The sequence below is a fragment of the Tenrec ecaudatus genome, chromosome 6 (assembly GCF_050624435.1).
Source record: "Tenrec ecaudatus isolate mTenEca1 chromosome 6, mTenEca1.hap1, whole genome shotgun sequence".
Lineage (NCBI taxonomy): Eukaryota > Metazoa > Chordata > Mammalia > Afrosoricida > Tenrecidae > Tenrec > Tenrec ecaudatus.
The window spans coordinates 132,619,796-132,645,586 of NC_134535.1; the positions used below are offsets into that span (position 1 = coordinate 132,619,796).

The window sequence follows — 25,791 nt, forward strand, 5'->3', positions numbered from 1 at the left end:
TTTTGTTTTGTTTCTCCACCACCCCCACCCCCCAACCATTTTCTTCTTTTTCCTGTCTTTTCTTTGGCTTTCCTAATGCACCCTCTTGCCCTGCAGGTAGAATCTGGTTATGTATGTGAAGGTGATCACAAGACTATGGCTAAAGCCATCAAAGACCGAGTTTCTTTAATTAAGAGAAAACGAGAGCAGCGGCAGTTGGTGAGGGAGGAGCAAGAAAAAAGAAAGCAAGAAGAGAGCAGTCTCGAACAACCATCAAGTGCTTCCCAAGCAGGAATCAAGCAACTGCCTTCTACTACTAGTACAGGCATAGCTGCTGTCGCCACCACGTCAGCTTCAGTTTCTACCCAAGTAGAACCTGAAGAGCCTGAGGCAGATCAACACCAACAACTGCAGTATCAGCAACCTGGTATATCTGTGTTATGTAAGTATTTCAGGAACTGCATAAGTATTCTAATGATGTTCCGGTGACTTTTTATCTGCTTATATTGCATTGACTTCTTGACTTTAAATGATGACATAAGGAGGATACAATAAGAAATTTGAAAGGAATGCCATCTAACTTTTCTTTTTATTCTTCATATTTATAACAAATAGAAGAATTGAATATGTGAAAATATGATTAGCTTATAAAGTAATTTAACACATTTGAGCATCTTGGAAATTCCAACATATTATTTTAAAGCTATAATTAATCATGGAAAAGCAATGTCCATAGCTTAAAATTACTTGACATTGAGGCCATTAATCTGGTTCTTTTTTTTTTTTTAAACAAAGCTGAGTTTGCTGTAGGCTTTGAAAAAACTAATGATACGGCTATTTATTGATTGAATTACCTGGAAAACCAGTGGTCTCCAGAGTATGAATTTGGAAGCTGTTTCCAAATTTCCAGTATTAAAGCTGACAGAGTTCCATTTTCTCTCTCTTATCCCAGCGCTTCTCAACGTGTGGCGATCCCTTTGGGGGGGGTCGAATGACACCTTCACAGGAATCACCCAATTCATAATAGTAGCAAAATTACAGTGATGAAGAAGGAACGAAAATAATTTTATGGTAGATTGTGATAAGGATTGTATGAGCCCCTAATAAAACGATTAAAAACATTTAAAAGTTTTTAAAAAGAAAATAATTTTATGGTTGGGGAGTCACCACAACATGAGGAACTGTATTAAAGGGACACAGCATTAGGAAGGTTGAGAACCACTGTCTTACCCTTTACATGATAAGACACTATAATAGCCAAGGAATTTTAAATATTAAAAAATTTTTTCTCAATGCATTTCTTTGTTTATATATATATATATCTACTTAGTATACTACCAGTCATTTTTGTTTAGTTCAGATCTATAGAAAGAAAAAACATCTGAAATGTGAACTTCCTTCATTTCTTCTTCAGCTGATGGGACAGTTGACAGCGGCCAGGGATCTTCTGTCTTCACAGAATCCCGAGTGAGCAGTCAACAGACAGTTTCATATGGTTCCCAACATGATCAGGCACATTCTACAGGCACAGTCCAAGGGCATACAGCTTCTGTTGTCCAAGCACAGTCTCAACCTCATGGGGTATATGCACCTTCAAATGTGGTAAGTAGATGCATGAAAGAGTGAAGACTACAGTGAGAACCAGTAGAGAATCTGCTACATTCAGATCCCATTCCCCCCCCCACCCCCACCATTATCCAAGTAACAGTTTCAGCCAGAAGTCAGAAATAACAAGTGGTGTATTTCTAAAGGAAGTAGGTTGATTATACAATATAATTGTACTAGTTCAGGTAGGGTAAGATAAATTGATCTGTAGAAATTTAGTTCAACTTCCTTTGTGAAGACAACTATGTACAAGATATCAACTAATCTGCATTTGATAGTTGAAATTAAAACAACATAAGCTGAAAAGATACCAGTTTGGGGAGTAAGAGTTTTTTAAAAGCTTACTTGTTAAATTAATTGTTTTCTATAAGATTTCTTACTATATAAGATAAAGGTAAGAACTGCAAATCATTCTAGAATGTTGCATGTGAGTACTCTCGAGGCAAGGAATCCTTTATATGTATGAATTTAATTTAGTGCTTATGTTTAGTTAATCATCAGTTGCTGTGTGTTCCTGCCTTAAAGTCTTATGTTGGACACAAGTTCCTTTCCCAGTACATGTTCATTTGCTTTTTCGCTTTATTTGATATCTTTTATTACTGATTTATTTTTATAATCAATTTGAGGGGATTGTTTCCAGAAATATTTTAGCATATGTGTATAACCACATACACATATTACCCTGTTTCCAAGAAACTGCTCTTGCTTTTCAGACAGATAATGTTATACTTAGTTCTTTTATTCACTTTCTGTGAGGTCTTCAGAAAAAAGGATATATGTTATCCACATTTTTTAAAATTAGAGAATAACTGGTCATGGAATTGAACTTGCTTAGTGATATTCTTAGGTAGGCAGATTTTTCTTCTTTCTCAGAAAGTTTTTGTGAGAATTCTTACTCTTCATTAAATAAAATACTTCCTCTGTTAATTAAGAACATACTTTTGCTGTCTTTGGTCTTTCGTTCTACAACTTGGAATGAAAGCTGTTGGTTTGTTTCACAGTTCATTCATCAGTTTTGCTCTGGCCAAGTCTCAGATGAATGACAATAGTAACACAAGAAATAATACTAATATACTGATTTTTTTTAAAAAACAATCTAAAGGCAGTCCCCAGGTTACAAACATGGACTTACAGACAACTCATACTTGCCTTTCAATGGAAATGTGCCCTCATTTTGAAATGGTTGTACTAGCTCCTGTTAGCCAGAAATTCATCATGATCTCTTTCATATTCTGCATATGTAGCTTTTAAATTATTGAAAGAGTTTTGAGCAATTTCTAGCAGGGAACAACCCAAAACACACTGCAAATAGCAAGCTACCCTATAGGAACTGCTTCCTAGGGGTTTTGAGGCTGTAAATCTTTACAGCAGCTGACTGCCTCATCTTTTTTCCATGGAAGGGCTGCTGGCTCCAAACCTGACCTTGTAAATATGATTACATAAGAACCCTATGTACCTGTTCCAACTTACTACAAATTCAACTGAAAGACATATCTTGGCATAGGTCTTATTTGTAACCTGGGGACTGATCATAATTTACTTTTAATCATATTAGCTAGAGTTAAATGTTATAAGAAGTTATTGGTATGGTCTGACAATATTACTTGTCAGCATTTCTTGTTAGTTTCTACTATTTTTGTTCTAATTTATTTTTTCTGAGTCACCATAACTAGGTTTTTAAAAAACTTTTCATCTTTTCACTTACTGTATCTACTCGAGTATAAGCCGACCCAAATATCAGCCGAGGCACCTAATTTTACCACCAAAAAATGCATTAAAAATGTGCTGAAAAACTCAGCTTAGGCACAAGTGCATACGATAGCACATTGGGGAATGGTCATTTATGGAGATATTAAATATGAGGCATGAACATGGCTATCATTATGAAGACTCTAAAAGCTGACAATTTTTTGCTTTCTAATAGTTTTTAAAAGAAGTATCATATTGAAATATTTAATTTTTCTTATTTTTATAGTTTTACTAAGAACCTATCTTATTCCAGAAAGAATCTACAGTGATTTATAGTAATATTTTAAGGGAAATGAAAAACATGAGACACTAAGCTAAACATAGTTGGATCCCATCCATCTCTTGATACTTATACACTTGCTACTGATGTGCTACAAATTTAGCTCAAAGCATGCCATGCAGAGAGGAAAATACAATTAATTATATAACTCACAATATCTAAAAGGAAATAATAGACTTGCTCGGGACAACCTTACAGTTTTAGACTTAGTGCTTTGTAGCTGATTGAAACTTTTTTGGTAAGATACTTCAAACTTTGTAAAGCTAAATTGAATTTCTAATAAGCAGGAAACATTTTAAAAGTTATTCTTTAGAGATTCAAAATTAAAATAATGCTCCATCGACTTTCTTAGTAAAGGTTCAGAAAAGGCTCAGAAAGTTTTCTATATCCAGTAGTAAATTTCTAGAATGCTAAACCTTTTCCTAGTAGATGACGTTTTACCTTTGCAGGTAGATTGCCACGTATAATAATGATAAGGAAGATACTGTGAGCAACAACTTTTGTTATTCGGTGCTTTCCTAGAGTGCCTACAAAATAACCAAGTCTGAAAATCTTCTATAGCCTATAATGTATTTTAAACTAACATTCTTTCTTATTGATCAACTGAGATTATTAGCTGAAATTCATTGTTTTCCCTATCTGTTCTGTCTTCAGGCAATCTATCATTCTTATTCATACACTCATAACAGTTTATTCTATTACCCTAGAATACTTGGTAATAATTGATTGTATTTGTAGTAGTACCTTAAAAAAGAATATACTTGACCAGAATAGCAGCAGTCTCCCAAACATGGTTTGTGGAGTTAACGCTGTCCTCAGAAAACTTGACTTAGCAAAAATTGGGAATGGTGAACCTTTTCTTTTATGTTAACTATGCCCTGTTATCATTGGACGTTTGGTTATTTTGTTTTCAAGTACTGTGTTTTTTCATGTGTGTTTGTTTTCTGTTTAGCCTCGTCGTGGCCGTAGCATGTCAGTTTGTGTTCCCCATCTTTCTGCTGTTCCCTATCTGTCCCGCATCTCCCCCAGTGCTCCTTCTACCCCACCACCAGTGCTGTCTGCACCACTTCCTCCTTCCCTCCTTCGGACTGCCCCTGAGGAAACTTTTGCCGAAAAGCTTTCTAAAGCATTGGAGAGTGTCCTGCCTATGCACTCTACCAGTCTGCGCAAGCACCGACGCTCCAGCCTGCCCTCCCTCTTTGTCAGTACTGTATGTAACCATAAACTTCCTGAAAAATGAAAAATTATTACCAATGAATACATCCAGGCACCAAGAATTTTAAAACAAATTTAATAAAGACAGGACCAAACCTGTTTATGCTTTTAGGATACTAGTTCTTCCTGTGATAAATGTTTTTGTAATAAGGCTTTGAAAGGGGGTTTTAAAAGCTAGGTAATAAGAGATAGTAGTTATAAAGCCATTGGTATATATCAGTATGTGCCCTATAAAATGTTAACATTATTATATTCTACCTCCTACATATCTTTGTATTTCATGTCCAAGTTTTTAAAAGGATTGATTTTAAATTCATTGCTAGCTTAATCAAAAGCAAAATTTTCCTTTATTAAATATGTACAAATGTTTCTCCTCACTTTATTCAAAAGATACACTAATGAAACTAAATGAATTAATTTTCTTTTCCATAGTCAGTGAATAATTGAGGAATAAAAATTGGCTTTAACTTGCTTACTGCTTAAAATGATGTCAGCAAACTAAAAGGCCGTATAATGTCCCCTCATAGAAATGTTTTTTTCATAGGTTGAATAGGGTGCTAATGAAATGAGCATCCATCATATACATAGTTTGTATGACTTTCTTTGACCCCCCTCATATCTATAAACATTGTATCTTTTTAATTGTTTTAAGTTCTGTGGAACCTTGCTGCTGCTTTTCCAAATAAAGAATATAGTTAAGATTCTGCTCTAGCAACCCCCAAATTTTTTGATTCGTATTTAGAACATTGTTTTGGTTTGGGGATACACCTTGAACAAGCAACAGCGAATTGGATCATTTCTGATTCTACAGTTTGAAACAGCAATCTTCTCTCTGTTCTGAAGAAGTAACTTTTGAGCCATTTTACTAGCTTAATATTAGCCTAACATTTTTAAAAACTAGGAAACTTATTTACTCTTTTAAAAAGAATGAATTATTAGTTTAGTGTGCTTTGTTTGCATCTGGCAAGCAAAGATTCTAAGTTTAGAGTCTTTTGAACTGCTGTGAACAAAAAGTTGTGTTAGATCAAGCAGGCTGTTGTTTATGTTGTCCCTTTCGCCCAATTTGGACACCAAATATCAAAATCAGAAAATTCAGTTATTAAACCCAGGTGCATGTAACGTGTTTCAAGTAGTGAAACTGCTCACTGTATCTAGTGTGGGATAGACAGAGGGGAGATATTATTATCACTATCACCTGTTACACTAACAGAAGATATGCTACTAGTTGATAAAGTAGTACAAATCTCTTTAGAATAGTAAAAATATTTTGGGCATAATTTGAAACCTTGCAGCAATTTTAAATATATATATATATATATAGGAATGTAGAATATTGGAGGAGTTAATACAGTAGGTTAAGTTGAAGGATACATTGTATAAAATAGTTGTGCTTGTTGCCTTCCTTTCACTCCTCCTCTGTCTTTATACTGCTTTACTGTTTATCGTCCTAGAGTGAGCATGCTAACTGTTAGAAAGGAGTTGGAAAGCAGCTCTTATCTAATGCAGAGTTCCACAGACTGGTGACATTGGCCCTGGATGTATTTAGTGGATTTCTACAGTACACTTAATTCATAAAAGTATTGTTATTTTTAAATTAATGATAAATTTGGTGTAACCATTTCATAGGGTTACACAGCTATCCAGTTGTGCATGTCTAATGTAATTTTACATATGAATGTATGAATTACTTGTCTTATTCATGTTGATACAGCCTCAGTCCATGGTGCATCCGTGTGGGGGGACCCCAACATACCCAGAATCACAGCTACTTTTCCAAACTATTCATGAACGTCCAGTTTCTTTTTCACCACCTCCTACCTGTCCACCGAAGGTAGCCACTTCCCAGCGGCGTAAGAGCACCTCCTTCTTGGAAGCCCAAACTCGCCACTTCCAACCCTTCCTGAGGACTGTTGGCCAAACTCTTCCACCTGGTAGCAGCCCAGCTAACTGGACACCAGAGACAGTAGTAATGTTGGGTCCAACTGCCAGTAGAATAACTGGCGAGCCATGTGAGATACAGGTCCAGCCTATGTTTGAACCAACTCAAGTTTACAGCGACTATAGAGCTGGACTAGCACCTCCAGAAGAAGCTCACTATTTCATTCCTCAGGAAACAGTGTATTTAGCAGGGGTACATTACCAGGCACAGGTGGCAGAACAATATGATGGCATTGCATACAACTCATCAGTACTGTCAAGTCCTAAGAAGCAAATATCTGAACAGAAGGCAGTACAAGGGGGCCCTCCAAGTTCTGTCTTTGAATTTCCATCTGCACAGGCTTTCCTGGTAGGACACCTTCAGAACTTAAGATTAGATTCTGCAGTGAGTCCAGGATCTCCCCTCTCTAGTATTTCTGCACCTATCAGTACAGATGCTGCACGTTTGAAATTCCACCCTGTCTTTGTTCCTCATTCTGCACCTGCTGTATTAAGTCATAGCAATGAGGGCAGAAGCAATTGTGTATTTGAATTTCATGTTCACACACCAAGCTCTTCTTCAGGAGAAGGAGGTGGAGTTGTACCTCAGCATGCCTACCGAAATTGGCAGGTTGCAGTGGACTTGAATCAGGACGAACCACCTCCTCAATCAGTTGGATTACATGGCCGCCTGCAGCCTGTGACTGAAGAACAGCATAATTACCGTTTCCCAGAATTGAACATTTCTGTGGCAGAGCCTGCTGGGCAGAACTGGCCAATAGGAAGCCCAGAATATTCGAGTGATTCCTCACAAATTACTTCTTCAGATCCCAGTGATTTTCAATCACCTCCCCCTACAGGGGGAGCAGCTGCGTCTTTTGGCTCTGACGTCTCATTACCCTTTATCCGTCTGCCTCAGACAATGTTACAAGAATCCCCACTTTTCTTCTGTTTCCCCCAAGGAACCACATCTCAGCAGGTCTTAGCTGCTTCATATCCTACAGGAGGATCTGCACTCCGCCCACAGGTTATAGGAGAACTTCCACAATTATTTTAAACTACCTTATTGTGCACTTCTACATTTAAGTTTCTCTCTCTCTCTCTCTCTCTCTCTCTCTCTCCTTTTCCTGAATTATGGATGTATGTGGAACATTGTTTAATTTTATTAGTAGAGTTTTCTCATCTGTCGGGGGGTTTAAACTGCTTGTACCTAAGAATAAAACATGAGACACTACCAAATTTACCTATAATATGTGCAGGCCATTGGAATGCAAATCATTGAAATCTAGAATTTTAGTCATCTTACTCTTCAGAATCACTGTTTCATAACCATTTCTTAAGATATTTTTAACTAGTAGTGAAAATGCAAGTGTCTATAATGTTGGCACTGATTATTTAGGAATAATAATATGAATTTTTTTCCTAGAAAGAAATGTAACTACTTTAAATAATAAATTTTTCCCCTACAAAATAGAAATTTGGAGCAATTTCAGATTACTATTAAGAATACACAAAATCTTTAAGCCAATAAGAAGGAAGGCAGTGTAAGGATTTATCTTAACAATTGAAGACACCTTATTGAAATGGCAACAGTCACATCACTGCATTATTTGTCCAAATCAGATGTTAATCCACAGAAGAAAGATCTAATTCTAATTTTCAGCAACTAAGTTGGAATCTAGTTGGTGATGCTTTTATTTTTGTGTTAAGAATTTTTGGTACAAGTTACAAGCTAAGAAACATTAACTATCTGGGGTCTTGTTTTTCTTAAGTTTATATTCAGTGATTTATGTACATAAGCACATAAAAAAATTTTGCAAAGACAAAAGTATCCAAAATAATCATGAAAGAAGTCAAGACATGGAGTTACTATTGCCTACTTTATATATTCCCTTGATATATTTTGTCAAATGTATGCCTTTTAGGAAATCTGTACAGGAGGATATGCAATTATATATTAAAAACTTACTTGGATTTTGAAACATTCTGAGTCTTTATCAAAAGTACCAGATGTTTTTATGTTTTACCTATATTTTCACCCCTTTAGGATCATAGCAATGCGAGAGAATATATATAACAATTTATAATATTATGAGGAGGGAAAGATCCAAAAACTTGAAAACTGTGTTGTATGGAAATGTATTGTGCTCACATGTCATGATCCCTAGTGCAAATCTTAATATATTGCTGGCCATTCTCCTTTAAACATTCCAAAGTCATTTGAATATAAAACATTAAACAGGGTGTCAATTGTAGACATATTAAAGCATGAATGAATACTTAATAGCAGGTAGCTGCCACAAGTAAGCTTCAAAGAACCCCCTTCTTAACTGAACGGGGCCTTTTTATTTCCTTAACCTACCTGCCTGCTCCATCTTCCTTTCTCATTTCAATTTATTGAACTTTTAGGCATCTTAGTAAGATATAATCTTACCCTCAACACTATTCTCATTTTGGACTGGGGATTTCTTTGTTGTGGGAAACTGTTCAGTGTATTGTTGGATGCTTAATAGGATCCTTGGCCTCTATCCATTAGTTGCCAGGAGCACGAACTCCCCCAGTTTTGGCCACCAAAATAAAGGCAACATGGCACTACAAGAAGTAGCAAAAGCTAGCATTGATTTTTATCAGGTACAGTTTAAAAAAATTATTTCACACTGATCAGCTTGTCACTTTTTTCCTGATAATTACATTTCTAATGACAATTTCATTTGACTCTTGCTAGTATAACAACCAACATTAATTTTGTTTTGTTTTGTTTTTCCTGGGACGTAGAAAGTGTTTCATGATATGATCGCTCTAAATTCTTATTATAAAAAGATGTCCCAGCGACCTTTCTTTCTACATATACTCAATCAAGCTAATGTTTCATTTTGTTCATTCAAATTTGTAGACATTTATTGCAAAAGCTTGTCAACTGTACACTTAACTTCCATGTACTTCTGTAATTTGTTATGTTCACTTCTTTCCTTCAGGTACAGGGGCAGAGCCAGGGTCAGCCCCCCTCAAGTAGCTTACCAGCGATGCCACCTTCTCAACCTATACAACTTCCTCAACAGGTGAGAGCAATGTGTTGCTAGATTTTATGGATTCACAGTGGCTAAAGCACTGTTACATCTGTCATGAATTTGATTCCTGATACTGAATGGCTTGCTAAGTTTTTGAAAGGAAAATTAAGAGTTAATATGTCTCTAGTAGCATTTTAGAAAATCTCATTTTGCTATATATTTTTTAATGTAATAAATTAGATGTACATTAAAGTTTCAAAGAATCGCTATTACTGATCTTTTATAAATTTATTTGTCTTATATAATACTGTAATAAAGAATATCAATTTGTTTTACTTATGTATGTGACTTTTAAATGTTCTGGGTTGCACACAGTTCTTTTATAAATTGAGGGCTTAGTTTTCGTCTTATAAATATAAATAGCATGCTGTATTTAAAGTCAGCCACAGCATAAGAGTATCCAAAACATCACTAAATTGGAAATTATTTATATTACAGAGATTGAAATCTACCCCCCTTGCCTCCCAGAAAGTCAGCTACCCTAATTTTTTTAACCTGACAGTTATAGAATAGTGAGTGCATGCACAAATTTTACAATATAAAAAAGAAATTTGTTTTGGAAAAAGGAAAACGGCACATGTAATTTATATTCTTATTAGTGGCTGATAATAAAAAATAAATCAAACTTGAGGTTGGCAAAACATATGACTAATTAAATTGAATCATTATCATACATAGATTCAGATACCTGTAAGGGAGGCGGATGAGTTGGATTTCTGCATGTCTTGATTACTAAAAATGGACATTTATAGCTCTATGGTAAACATACAGCCATAAAAACATGTTATTATCTTAAAAATGGAACCCTTATATTTTATTGACATACACAGGGAATACAACAGGCAGCCCCTCCTCAGCAGATAGTGCAGTATTCACTCCCACAGCCACCGGTCTCCAGTGAGATCACTGAATGTGTACAGCCAGTGCATCAACCTCAAACTCCACAGGTCTTGCCTCAAGCATCAACTGTAAAACAGGTAAACTCTTAGTTTCTGAAATACTAAAATGAATCCTTATGTAACTTGTCCTTGTGTGTGAATAGGTATTTTTCTTACTGTGAAATTTCTACTGAAGATCATTTATATCACTGAAATAAAATTAACTAAAAGTTGCTTCTTTTGCACATATGCATTGGTTAATATAAATGTGTGCAGACTGACAGTGATTGTCCAAAGATTGTCTAAAATAGATTTGACAAGTAATGAAACTACTGAAGGAGCCCTGGTGGCACAGTAGTTAAGGGTTCAATTGCTGTATGAAAGAAAGGTCAGTGGTGGGAACCCACCAGGGAATAGGCCAAGTTAAAAAAAAAAAAAAAAAGATGTGGCAATCAGCTTCTGTCAGGGTTTACACTTAAAAACTGAAAACACAGGGTAGAAATAGCATGAATGGCATTACGTTGTGGGCATTGCAATGACATGGAACAAATTTATATGAATAGTAAGTAGAAAACTGATGTGCTTTGTAAAAAAACTTGTTTTTAAGATACACATACTAGGAAACCCTAAGGAACCAGGCAGTTCTTCTGCTCTACCACATAGGGTCTCAGTGAGTCAGAATGGCTCCAATGACAAGAGCAGGTTTTTTTGGTTAGGGCTTATGAGTTAAACAAAGGTATTTTGATCTGAATGCTCTGGCTTTCTTTACATTTGTGGTTTATAGCTACTATTCGGGGTTTGCTACTATCCTGCATTTTCATGTAGATTTCTCTACATGAAACTGACAACAGTGACACTTCAAAAATGTCTAACGTCGTCATCGGACTCCCTCATCGTCTACGGCCATTATTCATAAAAATCCTTATATGGACTGATATTTTTATATTCCTATCAGTGCTTTAATCCCTAAAGCCCCCTGGAGGAAGTGTGCTTTTCTGAATGATCTTTGTTCAGATTTTTCCTTGGTACCTTTTGTGCTTGTATGTTTTGGCACAATGTACTGTTATCATATTTCATTGCATCTGAGTTGTGATTCATTTTTTTAAGATCTTTCCATTTTTATAGATGTTAAAATGGTAGAGACCAGGGCTTGCATCCCATAATCAGTGAAGTATGGCAATTATATCTATTTTTGTACAGCTGTGTTAGGTAGAATCAAGAGTTTTGGCAGCAAATCTTATTCTAGTGAGAAGGAATCAAATCTCACTACTGCGTAGAAGTTAAAGATGGAATGCTAGCAAACCTGATGTCTGTGGATTGTGGGGTGTGGAAATAGCTCAGAGCTATTAAAAGAAAACACTCTTAGAATCCTTCCTTTCCTTTTTATTGTTGAACAAAGAAGCATTAGCAAAATATTCTGCAATTCAGAGTGTAGACAGTAGCCAATCTAATCTAGCAACCTTTGTCTCCTGCTATCCTTTCCCTTTTCTTATATTCATATTAGCTTACACTAATGTATGCAGGGGTATTATGTGTTTCATTCTTTTTTTTTTGCTAATATATAAACCTTGCTTTGGCCATCTTGCTTTCTAAAAAAGTCTATATCTTCTTTTTTATTTACTTTCCCAGCTTCCAGTTTCCCAGCCAGTACCAGCTATTCAAGGCGAACCTAAGATCCCAGTTGCAACACAACCCTCAGTTGTTCCAGCCCACTCTGGTGCTCATTTCCTCCCTATGGGACAGCCACTCCCTGCTTCCGTACTTCCTCAGTACCCTCTCTCTCAAATTCCCATATCAACTCCTCATGTATCTGCAGCTCAGACGGGTTTCTCATCCCTTCCCATTACAATGGCAGCTGGCATTAATCAGCCTCTGCTCACCTTGGCTTCATCTGCTACAGCAGCTGCAGTCCCAGGGGGATCAACTGCCGTTCCTAGTCAACTTCCAACCCTTCTGCAGCCTGTGACTCAGCTGCCAAGTCAGGTTCACCCACAGCTCCTGCAACCAGCAGTTCAGTCCATGGGAATACCAGCTAACCTTGGACAAGCTGCTGAGGTTCCACTTCCCTCTGGAGATGTTCTGTACCAGGTATTGTGCTAGCTAGTTCTAAAAAAGGGTACCAGAGGGTTTGGTTCTAATAGTAAATTATCAAGGACTTGAAACCCTAGTAATTGAATATCAGAAGAACTATCAATAACAAAAGTTGCTGGTATCTACTAGAGAAGTGAAAACAACCAATTTCTGGAAAAGGATAAAGCAATCCTGATGATTTTTATCCTCTCTTTATTTCAAGATACTGTATATACTTGAGTATAAGCCGACCCAAATATCAGCCGAGGCACCTAATTTTACCACAAAAACTGCAGTGAAAATGTGCTGAAAAACTAGACTTTCAAATGAGTATATACGGTACTTCTTGGAAGAAAAAAATGTTTCTTTCAGTATTTAGCGTAAATTAACCGAATGCTATGATTAATAGCAGATTCCATAAAGTTACTCTTTTTTTTTAATAGGCAAAGATACCAGCATAATATATTTCTTTTTTAAAAGGCATCCTGGTTTAGATTTAGATTGGCAGGTCATAGATGACCAGATTAACTGATACCTTGAAGATTTTTTTTCCACCGGCCATTCAAAATTGGCTAGAAAATAGATACGGTTCTAGAAGGAATTATTAAATCTATTCCCATTAAAATTATCTCCAGGAGGGGTAAAACCAGCAGTTTAAAGGATGGTTATAGAGTCCTGTAGTCTTATACTCTAAATTGGAACCAGTCTATCATTTAATTTCAAGAATTATCTTTATATAAAATGTTCCTTGAGGTACAGAAATAGAGAAGTTTGACTTCTACTCTTCTTGGCTGTGTGCTCATTTTTCCTTTGCTTGTTTTGGCATGTCTTGCAATTTTGCTAATTTGATGACCCAACCTGCACTGACTCACCTTCCTCATTTCTGTCGCAGGGCTTCCCATCTCGACCGCCACCACAATACCCAGGAGATTCAAATATTGCTCCCTCTTCCAGCGTGGCTTCTGTTTGCATCCCTTCTACAGTCCTATCCCCTCCCCTGCCCGCAGAAGCACTGGCTGCACCAGCTTACTTTCCTACAGTGGTGCAGCCTCATGTGGAATCAAATCTTTTGGTTCCTGTGGGCGGTCTAGGAGGACAGGTTCAAATGCCCCAGCCAGCAGTGAGTTTAGCACAACAAGCCCCCCCTACATCCTCCCAGCAAGCAGCTCCGGAGGTAAATGGAATTACTGCATGTTTCTATATAAAATACAAATGTGAGATTAAAGTGATAAATAAGAATCATTGCCTTCCCTGGTTTAGAATGTATTGGAGACTTTTAAACTAACTTCTGAATGACTTTTTCTTCCAGCAGAATGAAATGCCAATGTGGGGGCCTTGTTGCCACTGGCTGTTCTGTTGGGAAGTGAGTGTGTCTTGGGAAGATTAAACTTGTTAGCACTTCACTTCTCTAGCTAGTACTTTAGGCAATATTCTTACCGTTTCACAGACTCTTGCCATTTGGCAGTTATAAAAGTATCTTATCTTGCTGTGCTCCCAGGAGTCATTTTCGCCCTACTGGGAGAAAGTTCTGAATCATCTTCACACTTTGCTCTGCCTGCCCTATTGCACAGTTCTGGTAAGACGCTGGCTGCATGGCAAGTTGTAGTGTCACACTGCCTAGCAAATAGGTTGGCTGATCTCACCGTGCAGCCTACACAAGATAGTACTGGCTTTAGAAATTTCTTGGAATTTAAGACCACTACCTCTGTGCTGAAAATTAAAAATCACTAGTAAGTTTAGTGCTTCTATGAATTAAGGGAGGGATAAGAAAAAAGATACAAGTAATTTATTGGGGATGATGACTGATGAAAGCTTGTTACTACCAAGATTTCTATTATCTTTTCCATTCACAGAGTACCCAGGGAGTTTCTCAGGTTACTCCCCCAGAGCCAGTTCCAACAGTACAACCACAGCCTACCCAGCTTACCACATTGGTCTCCTCTATAGACAGGTATGTGAAGCTAAAAATCTCATTCTTTGATTATGTATAGGATGGTGTGAAACTTCAAAATAGCAGAACTTTAAGCTTCACTAGAAACCACTTTCTTTTTTTTTTTTTTTTTTTTAGTGCACATTCAGATGTTGCTTCCGGTATGAGTGATGGCAATGAGAACATCCCATCTTCCAGTGGAAGGCATGAAGGGAGAACTGCAAAACGGCATTATCGAAAATCTGTCAGAAGTCGTTCTCGGCACGAAAAGTCTTCACGCCCCAAATTAAGGATATTGAATGTAAGTATTACTGTTTTTTAATGGGTTCATAAAATAATCATCTTCTAATAAAAGACTTCTATTGCTGTTTGACTTTACATTGCTTCAATGGGAGATAAATGAGTAATCGAGAGGCAGATAACTTTTTCAATGGTTTTCTTGCAATACTAGTTTAAGAAAAATAAATGACAGTGGTGCAAGTGTTTCCTCAGGCATAAATTCAAGGGATATTGTGCATTACCACCTCAAACTTGAGTATAACCATTTTCATAATTGAGAATAGCCTTCTGAGATGAAATTTCTCTCTCACCCCCACCTCCCGCCTTAGGTTTCAAATAAAGGAGACCGAGTAGTAGAATGTCAATTAGAAACTCACAATCGAAAAATGGTCACCTTCAAATTTGACCTAGATGGTGACAACCCTGAAGAGATAGCAACAATTATGGTATGTATGCACTTGGATTTCTAAATTCTACCTTAGTACGTGATTTTAATATCTACCACTGTAGGAAAATGTGCTATATTTTGTTATTTGTTCTAATAGTTACATATTTATTTCATTTTAACTAACATATCAAGCTTCTGATTTACGATGGTTTTTTCAAGGGTATATGTTAAGTATTGGAGTTGTTTAAAAAGCAGAATTAATGAGCTACCCAATAAATAGTCATATAATTAGGGCAGATGTTATGAAAGTGGTTGGTGGGTAACTTAAGATATGTGAAGCCTTACGTTAATCAGACTAACATTACATTTCTTTGGCAGGTGATTAATGACTTTATTCTAGGCACAGAACGAGAGTCATTTGTGGATCAAGTGCGAGAAATCATTGAGAAAGCTGATGAAATGCTCAGTGAGGATGTCAGTGTGGAGCCAGAAGGTGACCAGGGATTGGAGAGTCTTCAGGGAAAGGATGACTATGGTTTCTCAAGTTCTCAAGTAGGTTCCCCTGTCTCGAAGTAAAATACGTACAATCAGTTTCCATGCAGAAATACTCAGTGAGATCACCACTTCGTGCCTGTTAACTGAGATGATCAAACATTCTTACTGCCATCGCATGTCAGCATTGATTGCGACTACCGTTTGAGGTTGCATTTGAGAATGAATTATTTTTTGTTTGTTGTAGAAACTGGAAGGAGAGTTTAAACAACCAGCTCCTGCATCTTCCATGCCACAGCAAATAGGTGAATTGCTTTTCTTTCCATATTGGCTTTTATCATGAGGAAGCTGTGTGCTAATAGTGAAACCTTGCATCCTCCTATTGGTAACAGAATAAGTAGTATGATGTTTTTAAGTGGTTTGCTTCTTTTTGGCTAGGTGTCCCAACCAGTTCTTTAACTCAAGTTGTTCATTCTGCTGGAAGAAGGTTTATAGTAAGTCCTGTGCCAGAAAGCCGATTACGAGAATCACAAGTGTTCACCAGTGAAACCTCAGATATGGGTAAGAACTCGATTCCGCCACAGACTGAGGCAAATCACACAGCATCTCTGCTGTGTTTGGAGGTTTGTTCATCAAGCGGTAGTCCTTAGAATAGAGTGATGAGGTTCTTACATGTGAAGGAGGAAAATATAATGACTAGAGGGATTCAAGATTGCCCAAAAAGCACAGTCATGCAGGATGCTGGTCAGCGTGTATTTCTTTCTCCAATTAGTATTATTAGGTAGGCTTTAGGGTTACTCCCTGTTTTGAGGGAATTTTATTTTGTTTTCAGAAATAGATACTCATGACCAAATCAAAAACTGTAGGAGTTGCTGTCAAGTCAGTTTCAACTCATGGTGACTCCAGAGTGGAAGTGTGTTCCATGGGTCTTTCTTTCGAACTTCTGAGCGGGCTCAGATTTCCTGTCTTTCACTGAGCAGCCCAGTACCCACCTGTTGATAATACTCAGGGACAGTTAACTTATTTTGGAAGTTAACCTATTTTGATTTAACTACAGTTTTAAAGTCTCTCGTTTTCTTGGAAGCAACTGTAAACTTTGCCTGGTGTGTGTCTTGTTGGTAATCTAAAAATAGATTGTCAGAGCAGTCTTTTGAATCCACCCTTTTAAAATGGCCTGTTCTTATTTTTTATTGTCTTTTTTTTTTTCTTTTATAGTTGCTGCCTCTACATCTCAGGGCCCTGGAATGAATTTGTCACACTCTGCTTCAACCCTCAGCCTACAGCAGGCCTTTTCTGAACTTAAACATGCCCAAATGACAGAAGGACCCAATACAGCACCTCCAAATATCAGTCAGAGAGGACCAACATTTCCAGTAGTACCGCCTCCCATGAGTAACATTACTGGAGTCCCAACCACAGGAGCAGCCACGGCATCAGTGTCCGTCCCTGCCACTGACATACCCACATCAGTAATTCAGTCTGAGGTTACGGTACCCACTGAAAAAGGGATTACTCAGGTTGTAGTAACTTCAAGTGGTCTCCCTATACCATCTGTGTCTGAGTCACCAGTACTTACTAGTGTGGGTTCAAGCATCACAGCGCCTACTGTTGTCTCAGTATCTGCAGCATCCCAGGCCGTTCTGGCCCCCACATGTGGGAGCACTGCTGCTGCTACAGGCACTCTCCCCTGTGTAACAGTTTCCATGGCTTCCACCCCTGCAGTCAGCAGCACCACTGCCCCAGATGCTAAGCCTCCAGCTGTATTACCTCAGCTTGCTGCAAGCAGTACGACTGGAATAGCCACACCAACAGCAGTTTCTACCATTACTTCATTCCCAAGCATGGCTTCACAGCCATCCCTTCAGCTTAGCAGCAGCAGCTCTGCTCCTACGCTAGCTGAAACAGTGGTGGTCAGTGCACACTCATTAGATAAAACATCTTATAGCACTGCCTCTGGGCTGGCTTTGCCCCTCTCTACACCATCCTCTTCCTCTTCCTCTGGTCCAGGAATTTCTAGCTCTGTTACTCAACCTGGTGGGATACATCCTTTGATTGTCCCGTCAGCTGTGGCTTCTGCTCCTGCCCTTCCCCAAGCAACTGGACCTGTTGCCACACCTTTATTACCCCAAGTACCCAATGTCCCACCATTGGTACAACCTGTTGTCAATGTGCCTGCTGTACAGCAGACACTAATTCATAGCCAGCCTCAACCAGCTTTGCTTCCCAATCAGCCCCATAGTCACTGTCCTGAAATAGATGCTGATGCACAACCCAAAGCTGGGATTGATGACATAAAGACACTGGAGGAAAAGCTGCGGTCTCTCTTTAGTGAGCACAGTTCATCTGGAACTCAGCATGCCTCTGTGTCCCTGGAGACATCACTAGTAGGAGAGACCACTGTCATGCCAGGCGCCCCAACCACTGCTGCCGCACCAAGCAAGCTCATGACTTCCACTGCAAGTAGTTGCTTGCCACCAACCAGTTTGCCTTTAGGAGCAGCTGGATTGCCAGTGGTCACACCGGGGCAAGTTTCTACCCCGAGCAGTTATATTTCAGCCCCAGTCAGCACTACAGCAGGAGTGAAACCTGGAACAACTCCCTCAAAACCACCTTTAACTAAGGCTCCGGTAAGATCCATCGGAGATTGATTTTTAAAGGTGCCTTACAGTAGGAAACTCAATAATTTATTGAATAAATAATTGAGTGCTTTTTCGGAGGCTGTGTATTAGGTATCGTAAACAGTGTTTTTATATTTTTAACAAAGGGTTACTTTTCATGTTGAATTATGGGCTTTTAGAGGTTAATTTTAGTTGCTGCATTATTTGCTATGCATACATAATATTCCGTAAAATGCAAGCATTTCTCCCTAATCTTTAATCCAAAGATTAAATTGCTTCTGGCAGCAGTTCACAATCTTAAATTCTATGAGAATTTTTTTTTTAAGTTTTCTGATGTGTATAAAGGTGCAATTTGGGTGTTAGAAAAATGTTAATTTGGTGATTAAATTAATAGGAAGGAGAAAAGAATGCAATGCGAGGCATAAAATAACTAGTATTTATTCTGTAATTCTGTGGTGGCAGATAGCAAGGCCATATTTTGTCTAGTGTACTGTATAGTCATCTTTCTACATTGCCACTGGTAAATATTCTTTTTATTATAAGATAATACAGAGACTTCACTCAGACTAAAATTCCATCATAGTATTGGATTTCTGATGATCTTTATTAATTTGCCTCTTGCTTAAATGAGGAGACAATGACTTATTAGAAAAATCTTAGCAAAAACCTAATAACACTGTATCAAAGAAGTGCCTTAGTATCTATAATGTGCTGCACATATATGTGATGTATTTCCTATTTTATTTTTAAAATATCCTTTGCTATATTTTACACATTTTATAGGTCTGTCGTAGAGGCGCCTATAATAGTACGAATGGTTCTAATAGCCTTTAAGAGAGTCTCCCCAGAGTATAACCTAGATGACAAACGATATTATGTACAGTTTTTATTCTTATGCTTCCAAATTCACATTAGATTATTTGCTCTTTTAAGTATGCCATCTCTGCTATTCATGTGTCTGGAAACTAAATTTACTTTCATTGTTTATAGGTGCTGCCAGCAGGTACTGAACTTCCAGCTGGCACTCCACCTAGCGAGCAGCTGCCACCTCTTCCAGGATCTTCCCTAACACAGGTGCCCCAAGACTTGGCAGACTTTGTTCTGTGGCCCCTACTCTCTTTACAAAACTTGTTTTAATTCTCCATTGCATGATTTGACTTGCCATTTGGCTTTGACTTAATAGTACCTTAGCTCAGTGGTCTAGTGGGATCAGTTCTCTTTGTTTGAGTCAGAGAATTGGCATAATAGAATCCTAAAAATTTATCTTGTACTTCTTAATACGGTGAACAGTGTCTGACAAAGCCTACAAGTAGCTATTTAAGTAACAACTTCATTCATTGGAACAAAAGAGAAGGAAAGAGACCCAAGAATCGGAGGGAAAAACTGGAATGCAGAACTAATTGTCTTGATGAACCGTTGCTTCCTCTTCCTTGAGACAGGAACAACTAGTTGGGGTTTTTATTTCTTTCCTTTTGTAAAGGTTTGGACAGAAGAATACGTTTATTCAAACCCCGGGTGGAGGGTGTTAAACAAAAATCACATTCTAGGGGTTCATTGCATGTAGCAGCCTTGACTGTGCTGCTGGATTGTCCTTAAGCTGACTTTAAAAAATAAATAAAGACCACCCTAGTGCATCAAAAGAATATATTTTCCATTTGCTTTTTAAAATTAAAGATAATAATTTTTTTTTAAACTTAAGGAATTCACAATCAATTGCCCAACTCATTCAGATGCCATCACATATGTGGACGTCATACATGATGGGTGACGCTCATCTTCAAAGCTTAGTTGTCTTCCACACAGTGTAAAATGCCCACAGTTCCAAGTCTGAAGGGACACAGATGAACTCCTTGGGGAATTCCACAGGACAATAGAGGTGCCCGAGCTATTCTTCATAGAGCGACAGGGCTTCCGTCAAATTGACACAGTTTCCCTGTGTAAAATATTTCCCATCTTGTTTCAAGGCTGTCATTGAAAGGTCAAGAATCAGTCTGAGAAACTACCAGGTGGAGTCTTCTTCTGGAGACTTGGAGATAGAAACAGCTGTCAAATCATTAATCACACAATCAAACATTCTCCCTTTGACATACCTCTTTAGGACGGGAATGCAGTCTGCTATTAGAACCTGAAAGAATTCTCCTTTAAGATTGTCTAAGACTTCACCACATGTTCTTCTCATATATTTCTTACATCCATCAATCACCATTTGGTCAATCTCTACCATCGTGACCGTCTCTGGTTTCAGTTTCACTATTTTACATAATGTGCCCCCATCTTCACCTGCCAGAATCAGTACATCTTTGCTAGTATAAGCTTTTTCACTGCCCATAATGGCCCAGGTATATGCCAAGTCACTGCCAAATTGACATCTCTGCTGAGGATGAGAAGACTATTTCCAAATTACTTGAAGAGTAGAATTTTAATGTCCTGATAAGGTGACGCCTCCTCATACAGCACCTCGTAGATGTTGCACTCCACCAGGCGCTCGTCGATAGTGGGCCAATATCTGTCGATGGCTCGTCCTTGAACAATGAGTGGTAATCACTTCACCCTTGCAGTACTTTCCTGATTCGGTTCTTTCATTCATTCATTCTATTTTGTTCAGAAGACTGTCAAATTCTCTTTTCCCTTGCACATCACTGTCGTAACTGAATGTCCAGCAACACCAATCCGTGGGGGTAAATTCTCAAATTGCCAAAGCTGCCATTTTTGTTGGTGTGGGTTGCTAAGTAGCCATAATCTTTCCAGGTGCACTGACTCAGTCATTCCCTGCTCCTGGAAAATGGACTGCAGGCCTTTGAAAAGGGTTTTTCCATCAGCAGCCTTCTGAGTTCCCTGCCTTGCCCCAGTCCCTGCCCCGGCAGCCCAGAGTTGTCTTCACCGTCACCCTCTTATCCTCGTCCCTGGCCCTCCAGTCCTTTCCAGGGGATCTGCTCCCCCACCCCAACCCCCCGCATTGGGCTACAGGAAGGACAGATTCTTTGATTCTTAAAGAATCCAGACTTAAATGAGCCTATGGAAGCTAGAAGAGTCCCCCAGACAATGCCCATATGTTGCTTTTCAAACCTTGAATTTGAAACTATCCCCTGAAATCACCTTCCAACTAAACAACCGTTAAGCACAGCAAGAAAGATAGTTGGTCACCTTTGAATATTTTGCTACTTTTGAAATGATTATCTGTGTAAATCCAAAGACTCGGAAGCTATTTTGGTCTTACAGTTGAGAAGCTTGGCTGAGGATAAAACAGGGAGACACAACAAATAGAAATGAAATGGCTGTAATAGAAATAGCAAGACTTTAAGCAAAATGTGAAGAATTTCTCTGGTTATGTTTAGAAAATACAGTGGGAGCCATTTTAGCTCTGTATATTTATACCAATTATCACGGTTTTGAAAATTTGGATGAAAGTTTAGCAAAACTAAGATACTTCATAGTTCTTTTGTTTGTAATCTTACAAGTTACCTAGTGCTGCTCTAACAGAAGTAGCATAAACAGTGGCTTTAATAAGCAAGTTTATTTTCTCACACATCATCAGGTAGCTCTGATTCAGGGTGCTGGCTCTTTGGCTTTCTCGCTGTTGACTCTGGTGGAAGGTCCTTGTCTGTTCCGAGCTTCTACTTGAGGGCTATATTTTCTAAGCCATAAGACACAGCATTCATCCTGCGTCATTAACATAACGGAGACAACCCATTCCCAGTGGGATTATCATCACAACATAGTTGGGGTCAGTGGAGCAGAGACCACAAGTAAACTTAAAAACACTAATATTGTTGCAAGCCATCTAAGAAGCATTTGGTTATATAATTCTTAATACCTTACATGAAATAAAAGTTAAGGTGACACTTCTTTAGAGAAATTTTTTTTAATTTTATTTGGGGCTCGTACAGTTCTTATCACAATCCCTACATATATCCATTGTGTCAAGCACATACGTACATATGTTGCCATCATGCTCAAAACATTTGCCTTCTACTTGAGCCCTTAATATCAGCTGCTCATTTTCCCCCCTCTCTCAAGAACCCTTCATAATTCATAAATTGTTATTTTGTCATATGTTACACTGTCTGGCGTCTCCCCCCCACCCTCTTCTCTGCTGTCCATCCCCCAGGGAGGAAGTTATATGTAGATTCTTGTAGTTGGTTCCCCCTTTCTACCCCACATTCCCTCCACCCTCCAGGCATTACCACTCACCACTAGTCCTAAAGGGGTCATCTGTCCTGGATTCCCTGTGTTTCCAGTTCCTATCTGTATCAGTGTACATCCTCTGGTCTAGCCAGATTTGTAAGGTAGAATTGGAATCATGATAGTGGAAGGAAGAAGCATTTAAGAACTAGAGGAAAGTTGTATGTTTCTTCGTTGCTACATCGCACCCTGACTGGCTCATCTCCTCCCTGCGACTTTTCAGTAAGGGGTATCCAGTTGCCTACAGATGGGCTTTGAGTCTCCACTCTGCACTCACTCTCATTTACAATGATAGTATTTTTGGTTCTTTGATGCCTGATACCTGATCCCTTTGACACCTCGTGGTCAAACAGGCTGGTGTGCTTCTTCCATGTGGGCTTTGTTGCTTCTCAGCTAGATGGCCGCCTGTTTGCCTTTAAGACTCAAGACGCTATGTCTTTTGATAGCTGGGCACCATCAGCTTTCTTCACCACATTTGCTTATGTACCCATTTGTCGTCGGCGATCGTATAGGGGAGTTGAGCACACAGTGATATGATTTTTGTTCTTTGATGCCTGATACCTGATCCCTTCAGCACCTCATGATCACACAGGCTGGTGTGCTTCTTCCATGTGGACTTTGTTGCTTCTGAGCTAGATGGCAGCTTTGAATGTCTTTAACAAACAGGTCACACAGGCTGATGTGCTGCCTCCATCCTTATAGCTTCTATTCTTTCTTTTTTAGAGCAGTAAAATAATCATAAACATGAGAATAGGTTTCAAATCATTGTGGAAGTAATGGATTATATGCGACCATTAACTTTTGAAAGACCTTTATAAAAGGCACCACATTGATAGCTGTTACATCCACTTGTTAGAAATCCAATGCAACAAGCTTTGTTTCGTTTTGTTTTCCTTCTAATCTTGTGCATTTCTTTCATTGACTTCCAAAGGAAGTCATCTAGGGAAGTCAGGGGGGTGGGTCATTTCATGAAAAAATATGTGCCTAGGTATCTCTTTCAGTTAAAAAAAAAAAACAAAAATACCTACCTCAGTCAAAAGCTAATATTACAAGAAATAGTCACTGTTGTGTCAATCTAAAACATAAAATAGCATCTCTGTGTAAGTTTACTATAGAGCTGTGTTAACTATATTCGTTTTTGTTTAGACCCAGCAGCCTCTGGAAGATCTCGATACTCAATTGAGAAGAACACTTAGTCCAGAGACTATTGCTGTAACATCTGCAGCTGGTGTAAGTTTCAAAAATTACTAAAATGTTCTTCCCATGACCCTAATGTGTTATATTTCTGCAATAAAAGCTGTGACCTGCTATTAATACATGTAACAACATTTCAGAAAAGAGTCCCTGCTTGTTCCAGTCAACAAAAGTGAGATAGATTAAAGAGATTAATTAATACCCAACAGTGTCATTGTGGGAAAGATCTTATTAGAAAGTCCTTTTTGTTACCCTTTCTTTGGTTGGAAGTATATCACAGATTAATCTTCACGCATTTTGTTTTTATGCTTTGGAAAGGGCTATCTTTTTAAAAATATGCTGTTTAACTTTTTCCATTATGAGATAATAAGGTTCTGATGAAAGTTATTTTCCTATGAATATCCAAATTATGCACAAACCTGTGAGAAAAGTTAAGAAAGTAATTGAGAGTGAAGAGTTCAGATTTCTTTTAAAAGCTGCCTTTACTGACTTTGTTGAATAAAAAGAAAGAAAATGTCCCCAAAATCAAAGGAAAGGCAGCAAGAACAGAAATTTCAGATGGACTGCAGCTAAAGATTTTGTGGTATCTGTGTGTGTGTGTTTGCAGCCTGTGTCTGTGGCGGCTCCAACAGCAGCTGCGGAAACAGGAGCACATCCTCAGAAGGATGGTAAGAAGCAACCTTCTTATATTACTACTTCCAGTCCTGCCTATGGTTGATTATGAAGACACTATTATGCATTCTTGAGACGATAGATGTGTTTTGAGACTTTATTGTTGTTTTAATCATTTTATTAGGGGCTCATACAACGCTTATCACAATCCATACATACATCAACTGTGTAAAGCACATTTGTACATTTGTTGCCCTCATCATTCTCAAAGCATTTGCTCTCCACCTAAGCCTGTGGCATCAGCTCCTCATTTTCCCCCCTCCCTTCCCGTTCCCCACTCCCTCATGAACCCTTGATAATATATAAATTATGATCTTGTCATATCTTACACTGTGCAATGTATCCCTTCACCCATTTTTCTGTTGTCCATCCCCCAGAGAGGAGGTTACATGTAGATCCTTGCAATCGGTTTCCCCGTTCCTACCCACCCTCCTTCCAACCTCCCGGTATCGCCACTCAAAACACTGGTCCTGAAGGGATCGTGGATTCCCTGTGTCTCCAGTTGCTATCTGTAGCAGTGTACATCCTCTGGTCTAGCCATTTTTGTAAGGTAGAATGGGGATCATGCTAGTGGGTGGGGAGGGAGCATTTAGAAACTAGAGGAAAGTTGTGTGTTTCATCGTTGCTACATCGCACCCTGACTGGCTCGTCTCCACCCCATGTTTGAGACTTTTATAACATGTTGTACTCATGACTAGACAGTATGGATATTGCCTAGAACATTGGCAATTTATAAATATTTGATGTTTGTAATTTTTGCGGGGTAGAAGATCGTAATGGTGGTTTTAACACTTTGTTATTGGCTACACCAGACTCTCGCTTGGACAGATTATGAAATCTGAGCATATTTTAAAGATAGGCATGTCACCTCTTGACTTTTGTGACACTGCACATATAGAGAATGAGATAAGTTTGAATGGCCTGACAGTAGACACAGATATAAAAGATTTCAATTAATCAGGTTAAATACTTTTTAAAATCCTTTTTCTAGAGTATTTAGAATTGGCATATTGACGAGAACTTTTGTTGTTTTTAAACTTTTCACTACATTAGGCATCAGTCCCACCTAAGCTCTGTAGGGGCTTTAAAAGTTCATGGGAAAGTTTCATTATCTTTCCATGCTATTTTCCACGCCTTTTTTGTTTGTTTTTTAATGTTTTAATATGTCTGAAAAACAAAGCAAGCAGTGAAATGCTTTTCTCCCACCCTTTTTCCCTTCCACATCATCCTCACTGCTCTATCCTTGCAACGTAATTCATTTTAGTTTTTTCTTTT

The 25,791-nt window shown here is 38.3% G+C and overlaps 1 protein-coding gene and 1 pseudogene across 7 annotated transcripts in view; one reads left to right on the plus strand and one right to left on the minus strand.

The window, feature by feature from the left end:
- Positions 1-25,791, plus strand: part of WNK1 (WNK lysine deficient protein kinase 1) — a 135,119-nt gene that overhangs the window by 88,118 nt on the left and 21,210 nt on the right. The window contains exons 7-23 of one of the 7 annotated variants that reach the window (XM_075552230.1): positions 97-421; positions 1,394-1,581; positions 9,721-9,804; positions 10,644-10,790; positions 12,321-12,779; positions 13,654-13,935; positions 14,071-14,124; positions 14,615-14,712; positions 14,830-14,992; positions 15,300-15,416; positions 15,737-15,910; positions 16,098-16,155; positions 16,289-16,411; positions 17,066-18,477; positions 19,459-19,542; positions 23,797-23,880; positions 24,452-24,512. In XM_075552230.1, the coding sequence (XP_075408345.1) occupies positions 97-421; positions 1,394-1,581; positions 9,721-9,804; positions 10,644-10,790; positions 12,321-12,779; positions 13,654-13,935; positions 14,071-14,124; positions 14,615-14,712; positions 14,830-14,992; positions 15,300-15,416; positions 15,737-15,910; positions 16,098-16,155; positions 16,289-16,411; positions 17,066-18,477; positions 19,459-19,542; positions 23,797-23,880; positions 24,452-24,512 (3,913 nt within the window). The remainder of the gene's footprint in view (positions 1-96; positions 422-1,393; positions 1,582-9,720; positions 9,805-10,643; positions 10,791-12,320; positions 12,780-13,653; positions 13,936-14,070; positions 14,125-14,614; positions 14,713-14,829; positions 14,993-15,299; positions 15,417-15,736; positions 15,911-16,097; positions 16,156-16,288; positions 16,412-17,065; positions 18,478-19,458; positions 19,543-23,796; positions 23,881-24,451; positions 24,513-25,791) is intronic. The other 6 variants (XM_075552231.1, XM_075552233.1, XM_075552232.1 and 3 more) reach the window with 6 other exon arrangements.
- On the minus strand, positions 20,246-21,997 carry LOC142450578 (spermine synthase pseudogene; annotated as a pseudogene).